General features: G+C 41.3%; 1 protein-coding gene across 2 annotated transcripts in view; it reads right to left on the reverse strand.

Moving 5' to 3' along the window:
• LOC126249615 (UPF0587 protein v1g245604) overlaps positions 1 to 21239 on the reverse strand; it is a 134186-nt gene that overhangs the window by 71429 nt on the left and 41518 nt on the right. For both annotated transcript variants that reach the window (XM_049951284.1, XM_049951285.1), the window contains one exon: positions 10205 to 10288. In XM_049951284.1, coding sequence (XP_049807241.1) covers positions 10205 to 10288 — 84 coding nt within the window. The remainder of the gene's footprint in view (positions 1 to 10204; positions 10289 to 21239) is intronic.

A 21239-nucleotide genomic window follows, 5' to 3' on the forward strand; every position in this document is an offset into this window, starting at 1 on the left:
TTCAGGTACCAGTAACTACAGAATTTGTATTTTCCCACCACAAAAAGTTTCATTGTCAAAAAAACAGAACAGAGTATAACAGCAGCAGTTTCATAACCACAACAAAAATAGGCAGATAAAGGAATATTGGACACTAACAAGACAAAAATAAAGGAAAGGCAACCACTCACCTATAGCTGACTGACGTGAGGTGCATAGAAACACACAACAGAAACAGTGTTTATAATATTTTTGAGCTCTTGCTCTTTCTTTAGTAAAAGTACACATGTGCGCACACAACCACAAACTCCCAAATATACATACCTGTGGCCATGGTCTGAGTATCTGTGTAGCAGAGTGTGTAAATGTGTGTACTTCCACTAGAGAAAGAGCAAGAACAAGAACTTGGAAGAGATCATAAATACTGTTTTCTGTTGCATATTTTTATGTGCCACGCATCAGTCAGCTATAGGTGAGTGGTTGCCTTTCCTTTATTTTAAATATTATTCGTACAGGAATTTCCATTGTTGTTTGAGAATAACAACAGTTGCACAAAATATAAAAAAAACCTCAAAAATCAAAAAGGAACAATCTATCACAAATTTCAGAAGGCCTGCAATGTTAGATTTTAACTACTTTCATCACTGGAGTATTTCAAAAAGTTAAATGAATGAACACGAATACAGAAACTTGGAAACAAAAGTAAATAACTTGTTTTCTTCCCAAAATACCAAAAAAGGGTGAAAAAGATGCAAAAACTTAAAAAGGTGACAACATTAAAAAGACACACATGACTAAAGGTAAGAAATAGTAGAAACTTGACTGTTTGTATATATCTACCCTTCAAATACTGCCTTGGCTCAGGTTTGAGACTGCTTTCCATCAAGAAAGAACACCATTTTCATGCTTCCTTCCTCCAATTATCTCTCTCAAACCACAATACAATTAGTCTGTTTTCAGCCATGTCATTCAGAAGCAGTTTACACAGAGCTACATAGGACGGCATATCAACTTCTTAAAATATTAATGCTTGAAGTCTTAGTAATACCATTAACTGTCAAAATACATTTAATTGTAACTAAAAGCAATAGGACTGTAATTACTAGTACTCTTTATTCATTATTTGCAGTTCTGGGTGAAATTAGCCCATCTTTTCAGGGGTCATTCACCACTATATCCATTGCTTTGGGTTTCTTCCCAGCTGTGATCTTCCAAACTTATCAGCAAAACTGGTTCTTCTCTTAGTGCCATGTGACATGTGAGACGAATCACACCATGTATTTCTCCATAGATTTCCTCTTAAATGTTTCTTGGCAGACACAGATTATATCTGGTCACTGCCCCCTACCCCCCTCCCAACACACACACACATTCTATCATGCTAAATAAGAGTTGCCAGACTGACTTCTACCCATGAAACACAGTTAACATGATCCATTTTTTTTATATCACAGATCAATTCCCTGTAGCAATCCATCTCACAAGGGAACCTCCCCATCACACCCCCCTCAGATTTAGGCATAAGTTGGCACAGTGGATAGGCCTTGAAAAACTGAACACAGATCTATCGAAAAAACAGGAAGAAGTTGTGTGGAACTATGAAAAAAATAAGCAAAATATACAAACTGAGTAGTCCATGTGCAAGATAGGCAACATCAAGGAAAGTACGAGTTGAGGAACGCCGTGGTCCCGTGGTTAGCATGATCAGCTGTGGAACGAGAGGTCCTGGGTTCTAGTCTTCCCTTGAGTGAAGAATTTAATTTTTTATTTTCAGACAATTATTATCTGTCACCAGTGTCATATAGAATATATCAGACGTGTTTTCCTGTGGAGGAATCGGTTGTCCTATGACCTTGCGATCAAATGTTTTCGGTTCCCTTTGGAGAGGCATGTCCTTTCGTCTACTAATCGCAACATTTTGCGGTGCGGTCGCAAAACAGAGACACTGAACTTACTACAGTGAACAGAGTCGTCAATGAACGAACGGACAGATCATAACTGTACGAAAATAAAGAAATTAAAATTTTCACTCGAGGGAAGATTTGAACCAAGGACCTCACGTTCCGCAGTTGCTCACGCTGACCACATGACCATGGAGCTCCTAGTCTCACGCTCTCCTTGATGTTTCCTATCTTGCACATGGATACTCAGTTTGTATATTTTGCTTATTTTTTTCATAGTTCCACACAACTTCTTCCTGTTTTCTCAATAGATCTGTGTTCAGTTTTTCAAGGCCTATCCACTGTGCCAACTTATAACTAAATCTGAGGGGGGTGCGATGGGGAGGTTCCCTTGTCAGATCTGACCACTTGATTGGAAAACTAGCACCACAGTCACTGCACTGTCTACAACCGGTTTATAATATGTCATCCACGAACAAAACTGGATAACAGTCAAACATTAAATAGAAAGAACAACACACACCAAAACACCACAAGTTTCCACTGGAATAAATGGAATTTATCATCTTCTGTAAGACCTCGCAAAGTGCACCTCAATGTTATCAAACAGTATCTCCAGCTAGCTGATGTCTCCACATTCTAATATGAGAATTGTGTCCACCTAGCAAATTGTCAGCATTAAGTTGCTTCCATTCTCACAAAAACTGGAAAACAATTATATCAAATGCTGAGGACCATTCCCTCCCAACTTCATTTGTGCAAAAATTTGAAAACCTCAGTTCCACCTCCACATGGCCCCACAGCTTGTCCTACCCTTGCGAGGGCCGCCAGCTGAGTATTTCATGAGCTACAAAACCACTCCACAAAATTATTTTAATGTGCAGATCCTTTGGTCAATCAGCCTCCAACAACAGAATGTAGGCACTTCAATTGGCTATTTTATGGATTCACTGGATTAAGGCAAGACCAGCTTATTATGTCCAGACTGGAGACTAGCCCTTGTACCCCAGAAATAGGAAAACCAGCACTGGCATTCACAATAGTGACCAGCACTAGCCGATGGGTGTGGCCCAGAAATGATACATCACAATGTAGTATAGAGTAATGATAGGACTCAGATTTTTGGTCATTCCAACAAACCTATTTATGTGTAACCTAGTTTGCTATAACAATTCAGAGATAACTTTTCGGTGAATATCAATGTGGACATTTTTATTTGTTACTGTCAACAATGTATTACGATACTTGCTATGAGGGTGAATCAAACGAAAACCTTAAATTTGTAATAAATCGAAATTTCGCGCCGTTGACTCTTAAGTTGGTAATCGTGCTACAAACAGCGTGCAGAATGGCCTCCAGGTGGCAGCATAGTGCACATGCACACATACTGTCGCAGTACTACTATAAAGATGGCTGCCCCACTTGCGACTTGCACCAGGGAAGAACAGCACTATTATTCCGTTTTTGCGTAGTGAAGGTGTGAAACCTATTGAAATTCATCGACGAATGAAGGTTCAGTATGATGATGCATGTTTGTCACAGCAGCAAGTCTACGAATGGAGTAGGAAGTTCACAAATGATGTGACTTCAGTGGAAGATGCTCCTCGTCCAGGTCAGGCACAACAAGTTGTCACTCTACAGAACATTGCAGCAGTTGAAGCCATAGTGAAGGAAAACTGCCGAGTGACACTGAATGACATTGCAGCATGTTTACAGATTAGTCACGGGTCAGTACACCACATTGTGCATGATGTGCTCCAGTTTCACAAAGTGTCTGCAAGATGGGTGCCATGGCAGCTGACGCCTGAAATGAGACAACAACGTGTTGATGCTTGTGACTACAGCGCTTTGAACGAGAAGGTGATGGGTTCCTTGCAAGAATCGTTACTGGGAATGAAAACTGGGTTCACTTCCACCAACCGGAAATGAGAGAGAGAGAGAGAGAGAGAGAGAGAGAGAGAGAGAGAGAGAGAGAGAGAGAGCGAAAGGAAGGGCGCCATTCCTCATCACCAAAACCAAAGAAGTTTCGAACAGAACCATCAGCAAGGAAGGTTATGCTGACTCTTTTGGGACGAAAAAGGTGTCATTTTGGAGCATTACATGCCTATAGGGACCACTGGCACCAGTGCATCATACACAGATCCCCTAAAAAATCATCTGCAGCCTGCAATCAAATCAAAGTGACGTGGATTGCTGTCAGCAGGTGTCCTTTAGCAACATGACAATGCAAGGCCCCACACTGCCCATACAACAGTTGCAACAATCACAGACCTGCATTTTGAGTGTCTTCCTCATCCACCATACTCACCAGACCTTGCCCCAAGTGATTTCCATATGTTTGGACCACTCAAAGACACAATGGGAGGAAAGAAGTTCCGTTCTGATGAAGAGGTACACCACGCGGTGCATGAGTGGTTGCATGGACTACCAAAATAATTTTTTTCTAAAGGAAGTTATGCACTTTGTAAGTGCTGGGGGACTTGCATTGAGCGTGGGGGAGATTATGTTGAAAAGTGATACAGCTTTGTACCACTTCTGCACAATAAACAATATTTTAAAAAATATTTATGGTTTTCATTTAACTCACCCTCGTACCTTTCACTTTGCTACTGTCATATGAACTGTCAAAAACCCTACAAAATTAGGGAATAATTGATGTTTTAATTTTTTTCATCACACTTTTGCAACTTTCACATTCAAGTTGCAAGTAACAGACAATAGCATGGATGATGATGATGATGATGATGATGATGATGATGATGATGACGATAAATTGGTTTGTGGGGCACTCAACTGCGCGGTTATCAGCTCCTGTACAAATTCCCAACCTTTGCTCAGTCCAAACTCACCACTTTCAGGAATGATTATGAAAGGATGAGGACAACACAAACCCCAACTCATCTCGAGGCAGGTGAAAATCCCTGACCCCACCGGGAATCGAACCCGGGACCCCGTGCTCAGGAAGCAAAAACGCAACCGTGAGAGCATGAGCTGCGGACAATAGCATTGAGGAATAATCTAGGAGGAGGAGGAGGACACTGAACTTATGCATATTATGCACTGCCACAGGGTGGCCAACTCTGTTCTTGACTCCATTTTGACAGCAGTTATTACTTCAAGTTTATATGAAAGGTTGAGCAAAAGTTACAATTGAGGTGGTATATGATGTGATTCCCCCCCCCCCCCCCCCCCATGAACCATGGACCTTGCCGTTGGTGGGGAGGCTTGCGTGCCTCAGCGATACAGATGGCCGTACCGTAGGTGCAACCACAACGGAGGGGTATCTGTTGAGAGGCCAGACAAACGTGTGGTTCCTGAAGAGGGGCAGCAGCCTTTTCAGTAGTTGCAAGGGCAACAGTCTGGATGATTGACTGATCTGGCCTTGTAACATTAACCAAAACGGCCTTGCTGTGCTGGTACTGCGAACGGCTGAAAGCAAGGGGAAACTACAGCCGTAATTTTTCCCGAGGACATGCAGCTTTACTGTATGATTAAATGATGATGGCATCCTCTTGGGTAAAATATTCCGGAGGTAAAATAGTCCCCCATTCGGATCTCCGGGCGGGGACTACTCAAGAGGACGTCGTTATCAGGAGAAAGAAAACTGGCATTCTACGGATCGGAGCGTGGAATGTCAGATCCCTTAATCGGGCAGGTAGGTTAGAAAATTTAAAAAGGGAAATGGATAGGTTAAAGTTAGATATAGTGGGAATTAGCGAAGTTCGGTGGCAGGAGGAACAAGACTTTTGGTCAGGTGATTATAGGGTTATAAATACAAAATCAAATAGGGGTAATGCAGGAGTAGGTTTAATAATGAATAAAAAAATAGGAGTGCGGGTTAGCTACTACAAACAGCATAGTGAATGCATTATTGTGGCCAAGATAGACACAAAGCCCATGCCTACTACAGTAGTACAAGTTTATATGCCAACTAGCTCTGCAGATGATGAAGAAATTGATGAAATGTATGACGAGATAAAAGAAATTATTCAGGTAGTCAAGGGAGACGAAAATTTAATACTCATGGGTGACTGGAATTCGTCAGTAGGAAAAGGGAGAGAAGGAAACATAGTAGGTGAATATGGACTGGGGGGAAGAAATGAAAGAGGAAGCCGCCTTGTAGAATTTTGCACTGAACATAACTTAATCATAGCTAACACTTGGTTCAAGAATCATAAAAGAAGGTTGTATACATGGAAGAATCCTGGAGATACTAATAGGTATCAGATAGATTATATAATGGTAAGACAGAGATTTAGGAACCAGGTTTTAAATTGTAAGACATTTCCAGGGGCAGATGTGGACTCTGACCACAATCTATTGGTTATGAACTGCAGATTGAAACTGAAGAAACTGCAAAAAGGTAGGAATTTAAGGAGATGGGACCTGGATAAACTGAAAGAACCAGAGGTTGTAGAGAGTTTCAGGGAGAGCATAAGGGAACAATTGACAGGAATGGGGGAAAGAAATACAGTAGAAGAAGAATGGGTAGCTCTGAGGGATGAAGTAGTGAAGGCAGCAGAGGATCAAGTAGGTAAAAAGACGAGGGCTAATAGAAATCCTTGGGTAACAGAAGAAATATTGAATTTAATTGATGAAAGGAGAAAATATAAAAATGCAGTGAATGAAGCAGGCAAAAGGGAATACAAACGTCTCAAAAATGAGATCGACAGGAAGTGCAAAATGGCTAAGCAGGGATGGCTAGAGGACAAATGTAAGGATGTAGAGGCTTGTCTCACTAGGGGTAAGATAGATACTGCCTACAGGAAAATTAAAGAGACCTTTGGAGAAAAGAGAACCACTTGTATGAATATCAAGAGCTCAGATGGCAACCCAGTTCTAAGCAAAGAAGGGAAGGCAGAAAGGTGGAAGGAGTATATAGAGGGTTTATACAAGGGCGATGTACTTGAGGACAATATTATGGAAATGGAAGAGGATGTAGATGAAGATGAAATGGGAGATAAGATACTGCGTGAAGAGTTTGACAGAGCACTGAAAGACCTGAGTCGAAACAAGGCCCCGGGAGTAGACAACATTCCATTAGAACTACTGATGGCCTGGGGAGAGCCAGTCATGACAAAACTCTACCATCTGGTGAGCAAGATGTATGAGACAGGCGAAATACCCACAGACTTCAAGAAGAATATAATAATTCCAATACCAAAGAAAGCAGGTGTTGACAGATGTGAAAATTACCGAACTATCAGTTTAATAAGTCACAGCTGCAAAATACTAACGCGAATTCTTTACAGACGAATGGAAAAACTGGTAGAAGCGGACCTCGGGGAAGATCAGTTTGGATTCCGTAGAAATGTTGGAACACGTGAGGCAATACTAACCTTACGACTTATCTTAGAAGAAAGATTACGAAAAGGCAAACCTACGTTTCTAGCATTTGTAGACTTAGAGAAAGCTTTTGACAACGTTAACTGGAATACTCTCTTTCAAATTCTGAAGGTGGCAGGGGTAAAATACAGGGAGCGAAAGGCTATTTACAATTTGTACAGAAACCAGATGGCAGTTATAAGAGTCGAGGGGCATGAAAGGGAAGCAGTGGTTGGGAAAGGAGTGAGACAGGGTTGTAGCCTCTCCCCGATGTTATTCAATCTGTATATTGAGCAAGCAGTAAAGGAAACAAAAGAAAAATTCAGAGTAGGTATTAAAATTCATGGAGAAGAAGTAAAAACTTTGAGGTTCGCCGATGACATTGTAATTCTGTCAGAGACAGCAAAGGACTTGGAAGAGCAGTTGAACGGAATGGACAGTGTCTTGAAAGGAGGATACAAGATGAACATCAACAAAAGCAAAACGAGGATAATGGAATGTAGTGTAATTAAATCGGGTGATGCTGAGGGGATTAGGTTAGGAAATGAGACACTTAAAGTAGTAAAGGAGTTTTGCTATTTAGGGAGTAAAATAATTGATGATGGTCGAAGTAGAGAGGATATAAAATGTAGACTGGCAATGGCAAGGAAATCGTTTCTGAAGAATAGAAATTTGTTAACATCGAGTATAGATTTAAGTGTCAGGAAGTCGTTTCTGAAAGTATTTGTATGGAGTGTAGCCATGTATGGAAGTGAAACATGGACGATAACCAGTTTAGACAAGAAGAGAATAGAAGCTTTCGAAATGTGGTGCTACAGAAGAATGCTGAAGATAAGGTGGGTAGATCACGTAACTAATGAGGAGGTATTGAATAGGATTGGGGAGAAGAGAAGTTTGTGGCACAACTTGACTAGAAGAAGGGATCGGTTGGTAGGACATGTTTTGAGGCATCAAGGGATCACAAATTTAGCATTGGAGGGCAGTGTGGAGGGTAAAAATCGTAGAGGGAGACCAAGAGATCAATACACTAAGCAGATTCAGAAGGATGTAGGTTGCAGTAGGTACTGGGAGATGAAGAAGCTTGCACAGGATAGAGTAGCATGGAGAGCTGCATCAAACCAGTCTCAGGACTGAAGACCACAACAACAACATGATGTGATTGCTTTCAGATGTGGCATTGCCTCTGATAGGGTAGGATATGCCTTTGGTAGGATAGAAATAGGACACTCCTAACCAAAGACCTCACCATCATCGCCATAGGCAAATTTAATCATGCTGGACTCAAAGATCTACTCTCCTCCTCCATACAACAGCAACACTTTAGCCACCAAAATCTCCAACAAAATTTGACAAAAGCCAAGGTTAAGACGTGCTCTCTAAGTTAATAACTCAATCCACTTGTGATCTTCCACACTCCCTGGTTACCTTATAGGAATTCCTTACCTACAACATGGCCTCATCCTCCTTCCTAAATCCTTTCCCAGAAACATAAACCTCTTTTTTAAAGAATGAAAACCCATTAACAATCTAAAGAGATACCCTGATTTGGTCATCCTCTCAGCAGACAAAGAATTCATCACTGACATGACAAACTGTTGTGATTACCTAATAGAAAGTATCCATCGATGTCTGACTCTTCCACATACAAGCCATCCTGGATGATCCATTGTAGTTGAGTACTGTGCTTCTATGGAAAGAATATTGGTTCTTTTTTTACCAGATCTTTAACTCCTTGCCTTCAGCCTGGCTTCCCATAGACAAACCACTTCCATGATTGCCTCTCAATCATTCCCATTACCATCTGACACCCCTACACCTCAGTGTTGATCCTTCCATACACACCAACATCCCAGAGACCTATGTGCTTGCTGTTCTCTAACACAATCTCTCCCAACATTCTACCACCTCCTAAGCCACCACCTCCTCCTTTATACACCTGGCGCACTACTTTCTTACCTCTAACTGCTTCTCTTTTGAGGGGAAGATACACAAATAAACCCATGGCACTGCCATGCGAACGAGCATTGCAACCTATTTGTAGGCCATCTAGAGGAAACCTTCCTACCCACTCATGATCCTAAGTCCCTTGTATGGTTCAGATACAATGGTTTCTTCATGATATGGAAGCAGGGCCAAGAGACTTTCATTCCTCCACAGCCTCAACACCTTCTCCTCCACTCACTTCATGCAGTCCTCCTCAGCCCTGTGGGTCACCTCCCTGAACAATGACTGATACCTCACTGATGATTCCATAAATATCACTGCCACATCTAGCTCACTGACCAACAGTGCCTCCATTTTGATAGTGGCCATCCCTTCCACACTTCAAAGTTTCTCCCATACCATCTGGCCACTATATACTGCACATGTGATATGACAAGCAAAATCCTGACCCAGTATGCTGAAGGTCATCACAAACAGGCATTACCCTTGAAATCTTGTCCCCAAACAGATCTCCCATGCCATATTCACACATGCTCCTCATTGTATCTCCAGTTCCATGAATGAGCAGCAAAGCAGCACCTCCCCTCATCATCCGTGTAGCTCCAGAGTGGGATAAACACTACATCCTTCACTAGGGCTTCAAATACCTATATTCATGCCTGAAAGTGAGGAACATCCTTACCACTAAACTTCCCACTTTCTCCAAAGTGTTATTCTGTAATCCACCCAATCTAAGAGATATCCTGGTCCATTCTTATGCCATACCTAACCTAACTCCTTGCCACATGAGTCATATTTCTGTGGACGACCTGTGTGTGAAATCTGTCCTACGTTCCCACCAAGCACATTCTATTCCAGTCTTGTCAAAGGCATATCCTATCCTATCAAAAGCTGTTTCCTTTACTCCTTCCATTATTTATATCTCACACAGGACTTTCAATTATGATACACCAAGTAAACACATGTTGATTCCCTGGTCTTCTACAAAGTAAACTATAATTGAAGGCTGAAAATTAAAATAGCTTGATTTATGTGTAGATATTTAAAAAACTTACCATTATATTCCAGACATACTCATCTGGGTTGAAGAACAAAGTCTCCACATTCTCAGTTTCAGCTTTGACGTATACACTAAATCTCTGCAAAAGATGAAATTTATTAGAATAAGGCTAGGTACAATTGTTTTGTTACAATGAAGAAAATTTTTTTTAACATTAACATCTTAGAACTTAACACTGTTTTTCTTTCTTAATAAAAGGAAAGTGATTACTGCACTACCGTCTCTACAATTTTGTAAGCTTTCATATAGAAAATTCCCACTTGTTTAATACCCTGACACGGAATACCTTACTATGAACAAATACACGCAATTCAAGAATTAAATTTTATGCAGATATTTGAAAAGCACCAAATTACCAATCTCTGAAACACAACAAGTTGACAGAATATAAAGTAGATACCATCCTCATATAGATAAGGCTTACTGGCCAACGATCTTTTTCAATGCGGATCCACTTACATTGCTCACACTCTTATGGGAATCGGTAGACTGACTGCCGCGAGTAATGAGTATAGTGGACAGTAAGTTGGAAATGTGGGTCTCATGGGGAGCATGCCAGAGATAAGTCCCTGCAGTTGCACTATCCTCTGTGTCCTTGATAGCTCAGTTGGATAGAGCATCTGCCATGCAAGCAAGAGATCCTGGGTTTGGGTACCAGTTGAGGTATACATTTTCAACTGTCCACTTTGATATTTATCACCACCTGTAAGCAGCTAACAGTCTGGATTTCACTGTAATTTCATTCTTGAATTTACAGTTTCTGAGGTTCTTTGGTTCACAATTCAAAACTATGATTAGGCAGGAAAAACTGAAAGACAGTAAGTGGGCAGGTAGAGTAGTGACAGCCTCAATGGAAAGTCACCACTAAGGAGACACCATTACACCCTTCCCCCATGGACATGTTTCTTCTCATCGTATCATTGTAAGACATTCTCGATCCAGAATTACGGTGAATGTAAGCTATTTCCTTATTATTCCTGTTGGTCCTTTTTCACTTGAGACACTGTCATAAAGTAAACATCTCCCTCTCACCTACCAGCATATATGTGGGTCATAGAGAAATTAAGTTTCCAACCTAGCTACAAGTAAAACTTCACTGGCAACAGATATAGCATATTTGAGATATTCTCTCAACACAATCACCAGCAGATCTAAGACATTTGTCATTGTGGGATCAACTTTCGTATTCCTGTTTGAAGTCTGCTGACTAGGAATGGAACCAATGTTTCACAGATGTTTTCATCTCTTTGGCATTGCAAAAATGCTGACAAAGAGGACAGAAGTCCTTGAGGTGCAAGGAAATATGGAAATGCTGGGATCAATATCAGGACTGTATGGTAGATGATCGGACAGCTCCCAGACAAACTTCTTTAGGACAACTGTCACGTGTCGAGCTGTATGTAGGCGAGCATTGTTGTGGATCAACACAACATCTGCACTGAGCATCCTATGCCTCCCATTCTGAATAGCCCACTGCAATTTCCGCAATGTTTTGCAAAATTGTTAGTGTTCACTGTTTCAACACTGGGCAGAATGCAATGAGCAAAATGCCCTTCCTGTCCCAGAGCACCAGACATATCATTTTCCACACTGACAGTCTATTTGAACTTCATGTTAACTGGAGACCCACTGTGACACCAAGGAATCAACTGCCTCGATGTTTTTGGCATAAAGTGAGCAACCAACACCTCATCACCCATGACAATCCTGTTGAGGGAATCACTGGCGTCATCTGGCACCTTAGGGACAGGTTCATCTAACAAGGACCACAATACCTGCACAAAAAGGCTGGCAATATCCATATTAGTGGAGTGAGCATTCTTCATAACGTGCTGTCACACCAGCTTTGCAAGGTCGTCATTGATGAGGGACAGTCATCCACAGCCCTTTTCAAATGGACACTGACAACCTACAGAAAATTGCCTACACCAGCGATGTATTGTTCGTTTATTCACTACATTTACCAGAACAATTGACACAGCTGCTGATAAATTTCAATCAGCACTACATTTTGTGCACTGGGAAACTTTATCACAGACTGTACCTCACCTTTACCTGGAGAAAGAATAAGAATGTTTACTAAAATAGAAAACTTGATTTCTGGGTGGCCCGAATGTGTGTGTGTGTGTGTGTGTGTGTGTGTGTGTGTGTGTGTGTGTGTGTTTTAGTGAGATAGGTTTAAACAGAAAAATAAGGTTTGGTGGGCCAGTGGTTAAGTGTCACACTATCGATCCAAAGGTCTCTGGTTCAGTTCCCAGATATTCCTAGTATTTTGTCATGTATCACTTCTTTCACTTCTGGCAGTATTTCTTAATATGAAAATGTTGAGTTGCACTGTGGTTTGGACTCAACCTTCAACTGTATGTCTTCCTGTACCTGGCTGGGTTAGACAGCTCAAGAGTTGAAGGAAGGCTAAGGAATACCATTTCCAATAAGATCACGTCTAGTAAAGCACTGTGGCATTACAACCAACCTTTGGGTTGGTGAAAGCTTTACTTTTTATTAACGGGTAACACGATATTAAAATTAGTTGCTAGAATCAGAAATTGTGTGTGTGCGTAAAACATGCTAAAAAAGAGAAGAAAGTATGATCCACCCAGATATTAAAATGAATTTACATGGTTGGCAAACTACCCAGAAGCACACTAAATGCCAGAAACTTACTTATAACTGCAATGGGAGCAGACCAAACTTGACTATGAGGGGTGTTCAATAAATAATGCAACAATTTTTTCTATGCTAATTTTGGTTGAAAAAAGAAGAATTTGTTGTGGGACATCATGGAATATTCCTACTTCAGCTCCTATGGTTTCATCAAGTTTCGACAGGTGTCACTGCTACGCATAGCCTTAAAAATGGCATCTGCAACAGAGGTGCATTCCAAGCATATAGCTTGATTAATTAATTAATTTTCAGTGGGGTCAAAAGTTACTACACATGAAGGCTATCAGTACATTATTCCTTTTAATAATTGAAGGCTAAAGGCTTCGAGGAGAAGAAAACAATGGCCTTCCAATTTGATCTTTGGGGCATCATCTGAAGCAGAGTGCCTGGTAAAAAGTAGAGAGAAGGAAAGAAAATGTCAAAAGATAAAGAAAGATGTGCTGGTCTGAAACAGTTAGAGGACTCCCCACCCCCTCATCTAGTCTGTGGCAGGAGTTTAACTTCTGCACCTGTCTGGCAGTCACAGTATGATACTGGCTGAATGTTCACATCACAGAATGAGGAAAAAAGGAAAAAGAGACAATGGCGGCAAGCTTTGAATGAGTTCATATAAATAAAACATATCAGATCTGCCACTTGAACATCACTGCCTAAAAGTAAAGACAAAGAGTTGTCAAGCTTCAGTGTTTGCGGCAAATCAGTGAAGTTGGGGCACTAACAGGATGTGGGATGTGGGCTAGCAACAAGAGGGGCACCACAATGCCGGTAGATTCCCTTCCAGAATAGCAAAGGGAAGATAACCATGCAATCAAAAATCCTTTTATGGTACCTAGCTTGTTCGTAGCGGACATAGCGAGTCTACCACATCAGCTCCCGGTATCCTAATCTCCACAATTTTCATCTCAGTATTTTCCTTCCCTAACTAATCTAAAAGACATGTCTCAGAATCCCTACATCGGGTGGGGGGGGGGGGGGCAGATTAATACAACTGAGCTTGTAGTAACATGTACACATGTAAGTAGGAAAGAAGATAATATACTTAGAGTGTCACTGTTGTGTTGTTGTTGTTGTGGTCTTCAGTCCTGAGACTGGTTTGATGCAGCTCTCCATGCTACTCTATCCTGTGCAAGCTTCTTCATCTCCCAGTACCTACTGCAACCTACATCCTTCTGAATCTGCTTAGTGTATGCATCTCTTGGTCTCCCCCTACGATTTTTACCCTCCACGCTGCCCTCCAATACTAAATTGGTGATCCCCTGATGCCTCAGAACATGTCCTACCAACCGATCCCTTCTTCTGGTCAAGTTTTGCCACAAACTCCTCTTCTACCCAATCCTATTCAGTACCTCCTCATTAGTTATGTGATCTACCCATCTAATCTTCAGCATTCTTCTGTAGCACCACATTTCGAAAGCTTCTATTCTCTTCTTGTCCAAACTATTTATCGTCCATGTTTCACTTCCATACATGGCTACACTCCATACAAATACTTTCAGAAAAGACTTCCTGACACTTAAATCTATACTCGATGTTAACAAATTTCTCTTCTTCAGAAACGCTTTCCTTGCCATTGCCAGTCTACATTTTATATCCTCTCTACTTCGACCAACATCAGTTATTTTGCTCCCCAAATAGCAAAACTCCTTTACTACTTTAAGTGTCTCATTTCCTAATCTAATACCCTCAACATCACCCGACTTAATTAGATTACATTCCATTATCCTCGTTTTGCTTTTGTTGATGTTCATCTTATATCCTCCCTTCAAGACACCATCCATTCCGTTCAACTGCTCTTCCAAGTCCTTTGCTGTCTCTGACAGAATTACAATGTCATCGGCGAACCTCAAAGTTTTTATTTCTTCTCCATGGATTTTAATACCTACTCCGAATTTTTCTTTTGTTTCCTTTACTACTTGCTCAATATACAGATTGAATAACATCAGGGAGAGGCTACAACCCTGTCTTACTCCCTTCCCAACCACTGCTTCCCTTTCATGCCCCTCTACTCTTATAACTGCCATCTGGTTTCTGTACAAATTGTAAATAGCCTTTCGCTCCCTGTATTTTACCCCTGCCACCTTTAGAATTTGAAAGAGAGTATTCCAGTCAACATTGTCAAAAGGTTTCTCTAAGTCTACAAATGCTAGAAACGTAGGTTTGCCTTTCCTTAATATTTCTTCTAAGATAAGTCGTAAGGTCAGTATTGCCTCACGTGTTCCAGTATTTCTACGGAATCCAAACTGATCTTCCCCGAGGTCGGCTTCTACTAGTTTTTCCATTCGTCTGTAAAGAATTCGTGTTAGTATTTTGCAGTTGTGGCTTATTAAACTGACTGTTCGGTAATTCTCACATCTGTCAACACCTGCTTTCTTTGGGATTGGAATTATTATATTCTTCTTGAAGTCTGAGGGTATTTCGGCTGTTTCATACATCTTGCTCACCAGATGGTAGAGTTTTGTCAGGACTGGCTCTCCCAAGGCCGTCAGTAGTTCCAATGGAATGTTGTCTACTCCGGGGGCGAGCCTTGTTTCGACTCAGGTCTTTCAGAGCTCTGTCAAACTCTTCACGCAGTATCTTATCTCCCATTTCATCTTCATCTACATCCTCTTCCATTTCCATAATATTGTCCTCAAGTACATCGCCCTTGTATAGACCCTCTATATACTCCTTCCACCTTTCTGCTTTCCCTTCTTTGCTTAGAACTGAGTTTCCATCTGAGCTCTTGATATTCATATAAGTGGTTCTCTTTTCTCCAAAGGTTTCTTCAATTTTCCTGTAGGCAGTATGTATCTTACCCCCAGTGAGATAAGCCTCTACATCCTTACATTTGTCCTCTAGCCATCCCTGCTTAGCCATTTTGCACTTCCTGTCGATCTCATTTTTGAGACGTTTGTATTCCTTTTTGCCTGCTTCATTTACTGCATTTTTATATTTTCTCCTTTCATCAATTAAATTCAATATTTCTTCTGTTACCCAAGGATTTCTACTAGCCCTCATCTTTTTACCTACTTGATCCTCTGCTGCCTTCAATAGTTCATTCCTCAAAGCTACCCATTCTTCTTCTACTGTATTTCTTTCCCCCATTCCTGTCAATTGTTCCCTTATACTCTCCCTGAAACTCTGGTTCTTTCAGTTTATCCAGGTCCCATCTCCTTAAATTCCCACCTTTTTGCAGTTTCTTCAGTTTTAATCTACAGGTCATAACCAATAGATTGTGGTCAGAGTCCACATCTGCCCCTGGAAAAGTGTCACTACAGATAGGAAATTTTCGCAAATGCAAGTACAAATATAATTAAGGGCTTGGATAATGGCAACTAATTCCGCTGTAAAAACACTACACCTCAATGTTGTGTGCATTATTCATGAACCCAAGATGTGTCCAGGTATAGCAAATGTGATCGGCATTCTCTGAGCTGTCAATATAGATGACTGTCACCAAGAACTGAGAGAAAAAACACCGAAACGTTGAGGGAATCTAACATTATTTTTGTGCAATGGAAATATCCAGTGGGATCTTTGGATGAGGTACACACCTCAGTGGAGGGGAAGGGTTTTCACAAAAGGTATCCTGATGAAAGAGTTCAATGGAGAGAGGTATAGGTCAGAGCAAAAAGACTCCAGACAAACTGCTGTTAGAACACCAGGCCTGGTCCAATCTTGTGAGAGGTGAATCCCCCACTCAGCAAAAGGAATATGGTAATCAGAGTGTTCTGAATAGCTATGGTCTCACATGACATAATTTATTACTAATTGGTGACATCTGATCCATAAGGGATGGATCTGTGTTGACAGAAAGGCTGCCCATAGGATTCATCTTAGCCAGATCCTGCAGTTGTAGATCATATCCATTAGCCTGTAATGTTGAGAAGACCACTGACCTGTAAGCCAGAAGCCTATAATCCAGTAGGGATGCGAATAATGTTGTTTAGACATGCAAGAGGATGGAGCTGCACCTCAGGAGATAGGACTGAGACAGTGAAATGTGTTGAGTTTATTTTTAAGTTGATGAATATATGTGGCAGCCACATCAACCCAGCCTCAAAGAAAGGTTGGAAAAAAATGTTATGACTTTACTACATTGAGCAGTTCATTACGAAGGTAAAGTTCCAGATTTGGATGAACAATTCCAAGTCAGTGTAAGTGTGTAACACATGTCCTCACAGTGGAAAACTGGAACCATGGGTGAGAGCCCAAGACTGCACTTGACTGATGGTACCTTGCAACTGGTGTTCACCAATACAGTACTGATGATTGAATAACTGCAGTAAACACACAAGTTATTCACATGTAAGTATGGTGAGATCATAGGGCCCACAGCCTCTGCAAGCCCATTAATCATCAACATACGAAGAGTCACACTTAACACAAACCCCGGTGACTTCTTTCTCCTGTATTGTAGGGTAGGACAGGTTCTTATCCTCTGCGTAGATGGAGGAGTGAGACATAGCTGTTGGATGCAGAGGCTTCAACGACATGTAGCACGAACTGCTCTGCAATAACAGTACAGTCAGAATGGATATTGCTGTGTAAGAGGATACTATGAAATAATGGTTGCTAGCTGGTAACCATAATACAGCACAACTGGGCCCATCACTTTCAAGAAGCCCCATGGTAGCAATAAACCTTTCCCAATATTCTTTCTTCTGGAGTTTAATAAGTTAACATGCCTGGGACAGAGGCTTTTAAAGGCATTAAGATTTTCCACTGACAGGTGACACTTATGTAATTGGAGCACCCACATGCTATCCTTGATTGCCTTAGCAGTTTCCTGTGTGAACCATGGGAATGTTTTCTGACGAGATTTTTTCGAAGAAAGGGGAATCTTCAATCCCACTGTTTTTAGTATTGAAGTAGTGTCCTACAATAAGTCATCACTATTCTTTCATACAGTAGTGTGGGATAGTAGACCATCACTGCGTGTGTGCCAACTGGCTTTCTTGAGGACTCATCATCAAGGACACTATGTTGGATAGCAATGAGGAAGGGTCATGACAATCTGGAAATAATCACTCTCACAGAGGTCTTCATGTACCCTCCATTCTATTGACTTTGGCCAAATATCTCTTGATATATCAGTTCCCTGTCTGGAAGGATGTAAGCACTACAGAGTGTGAAATCCATAATTGCCCATATTTGAACAGCCACAGCTGCTAATGCTGTATTAAGTGGAACTTTTTTTATCTGAGAAGTTTTTTCCTCTGAGCCCCAAACAACTATTTGATCCTGAGCTGGTCCAACATCTCAGTGACGATTTCCTCTTCTTGCACTGATCTGTCATCTGATCCAGTTGCGGAAACAGCTTTCGTCAGTTCAAAAACCAATCCTTGAGTGTTGGGGGGGCTCATCAAGTCCCTTAGTTTTTGTTTTGTTTGCTGTTTTCTCTTTTTTGATCCTGCAAGAATTGGGGATGTATCAGGCTAACAACACAGAGGCCCACAGAGTTCAAGGCTGCATGGATCGCACCTTGGGTGGGGTACCTGGCGAATTAGGGAAGAACTATGGGAATTGAAGTAGAAGAGATAGGGCATTGTGGGACACACTACATCTGGTTCATCCACTGAGACCCGTCCAGTATGGCAACCCTGTCAGTAGCTGCGCTAGATCTGGAATAGCCCTCAGCGTCACACAAACATCCAAGCCTCTCCACCTGCAAGGTCAGTGCTGCATTAAGGTAGTGTGTCCCACAGAGCAAAACAAAAAGAACAGCAAGGCAAAGGATGGCTTCCTAAAGATAAGTGGAGGGAATTAAAAAGTCTTGAACCTAAGCCCTTCAACAAAAATCTGTCTCAGAATGAAGGGGGTTACACACACCCCTTTCTACCTCCAAGATAGTGAACAAGGGAACAAGGGAGTCGGCTAATATTCCCACTTCTCAGGATAATTTGATCCAGAAAAACTGAAGCAAAAAATAAGGAAAGAGAACCACAGCACTGCATTTACATGTTTCAGGATGGTAGTTATCAAATAGGGATATCCACTGGTCATCATCATCTCACAGCAGGAGCAACTACAGTTCAGACGACTCTCTCTGAGAAGGATGACAAGACCAGGAGTCAAATTCAGGAGGGTCTATATGGAAAAAGAAGATCTAATATTTCTCTGTGAGGGGGGGCGAACAGTGGATTGGCTTAAGGATTTGGTGTCTAAGATACCTCGGTGGGAGGACTGAAGCTGCTGGTCTCAATGAGGTAGCTGAACTTTTCAGGACTGGCTCTGAGCCCTATGGGATTTAACAGCTATGGTCATCAGTCCCCTAGAACTACTTAAACCTAACTAACCTAAGGACATCACACAACACCCAGTTTTCAGGACTGGAAAGGTATCAATTTTGGTACCAGAACTTCTTAAGGATGCTCCCCCAAAGACTGTGCAAGACAGTACAAGCACAGAACCAGGTCTTGATAGAGAACTTTAGGCTAATCTAGGTTATATCTGACAGCCAAACCTTTGTGGTGGAAGTCGGTGAAGAATCTCTGAAGAATCTCAGAGTGCAATGCGAGAACAGCACCTACAACTGTATTCAGAGTTCTCGCATGTTACCATCAGGATATTTAGAGACATCAAAAGCGATCATGGTGGCAAGTTGGTGCAGACAAACCTGAGGGGCCAACTGCTGCCCAGTCATCTTCTAGGAAGGTGGTGGTCTTGGCCCTGATTCAGGAACCCTATATACACATCAAGGGGAGTATTAGGTCTCAATGGAACTGGAAGTAAGTTGATTTATGCTAGGGGGAAAAAGCTCCAGAACTTGCATTTATGTCAAGAACGGAATTTCATTCACGAACAGCAAAGGTAAGTACTTATTTGACTATCTATTCAAGAGCAACTCTGATACCTTGACTACGAGGTGGAAAATTCACTTCAGGAATACATGAAGGGAATAAGTAATTGATGTACCTTTTGGATTCACCTTAAAGGATAATTGCATCAGGCAACGGCAAGTGGCATTGGGGCCATCCTTATCTAATCATGTGTGTATTAAGTTTTAGGTTGATGAATCCTAGGAAAACAGACTCATATAGGAAAAACTGAACTCGCGCTTATCGGGAAGACAGAACTTTCATAAGAAATCCGGTAGATCTTGGATACAGCACAAAAAGGAACGTATCTTGGTCGGACAGTAATCTGTTATTGTAAAGGAAGCAGATAAGAAAACTCCTTTCAGGGCCAATTGTATAAAGCATTTAACCTTAGGTTAAAAGAGAAAATGACCTTAGATCAAGCTTAATCTGGAAATCTGCATTGAATAAATGTTAATTCTAGATCATATCACTGTGAAGTTGGATCATAGCTGACTGGTGAAAATTTGTGGCTCGAAGTCTGGTTCAGCTCCAATTACCAGTTTACAGTGTAGTGGTGCTACGATTCATATCCTTTGTTTTTAGCAGATACCAACTGAAATAATCTCTTAACACCTCTTGGGAGACAACTCATAATTTATGCGATTAGTTCAAAGGCATTTTAGAGGCATTTACCAGCAGAGTAAGAGAAGAAAATTCAAAAATATTTGCGGTGAACTGTTAACTATGGGAATTTTGACAGCTGTCAATGATTCAACAGCACCTATATATATTCTCTTTTGGCACGAGTAGCAGTAACTATGTAATTCGCATTAAATTTTTAACTACTGAATATGTCTTTAAATTGTTACAATTCCACGTGCACTGATAAATAAAACATAAGTATTTTGAAATAAACTACCCACATAACTATGTTTCATTAATTTTGGTGGCTCAGCGGTTGGGTTGCGGAATGCAGTGCAGAAAATCAGCAACCTATGTCAATTCTTGAAATTTTTTTACTACTTTCTATACATTACTGGTTGCACAGATAATGATAACAACATTACCATGCTATCCCATATGACTGAAATCATATCATACTCCATTTTCCAAGCATTCTGGACCACTGTTGGGCAAAATTCTGTGTGCAGTAACACTACACAATGTGAATTACATTGTTTCCTTTCTTTTACTTTACAAATACGTGAGCATCTAGGTGTGTCCACAGAGAATGATGATGACGAGCCCCAACGACCTGCCTGCATGTTCCGTGAAAGAGTGAACCCACTCTTGGACTTAAATAACAAGGCATTTAAGCTGAGGTTTTGTTTGGAGAAAAGTGCTCTAGAGCAGTTGCAACTAAAGCTCAGAGGCTATCTGATAAAACCAAAAAATGGCTCTGAGCACTATGGGACTTAACTTCTGAGGTCATCAGTCCCCTAGAACTTAGAACTACTTAAACCTAACTAACCTGAGGACATCACACACATCCATGCCCAAGGCAGGATTCGAACCTGCGACCTTAGCGGTCGCGCGGTTTCAGACTGAAGCGTCCAGAACCGCTCGGCCACTCCGGCCGGCTAT

Source organism: Schistocerca nitens, chromosome 3 (genome assembly GCF_023898315.1).
Source record: "Schistocerca nitens isolate TAMUIC-IGC-003100 chromosome 3, iqSchNite1.1, whole genome shotgun sequence".
NCBI lineage: Eukaryota > Metazoa > Arthropoda > Insecta > Orthoptera > Acrididae > Schistocerca > Schistocerca nitens.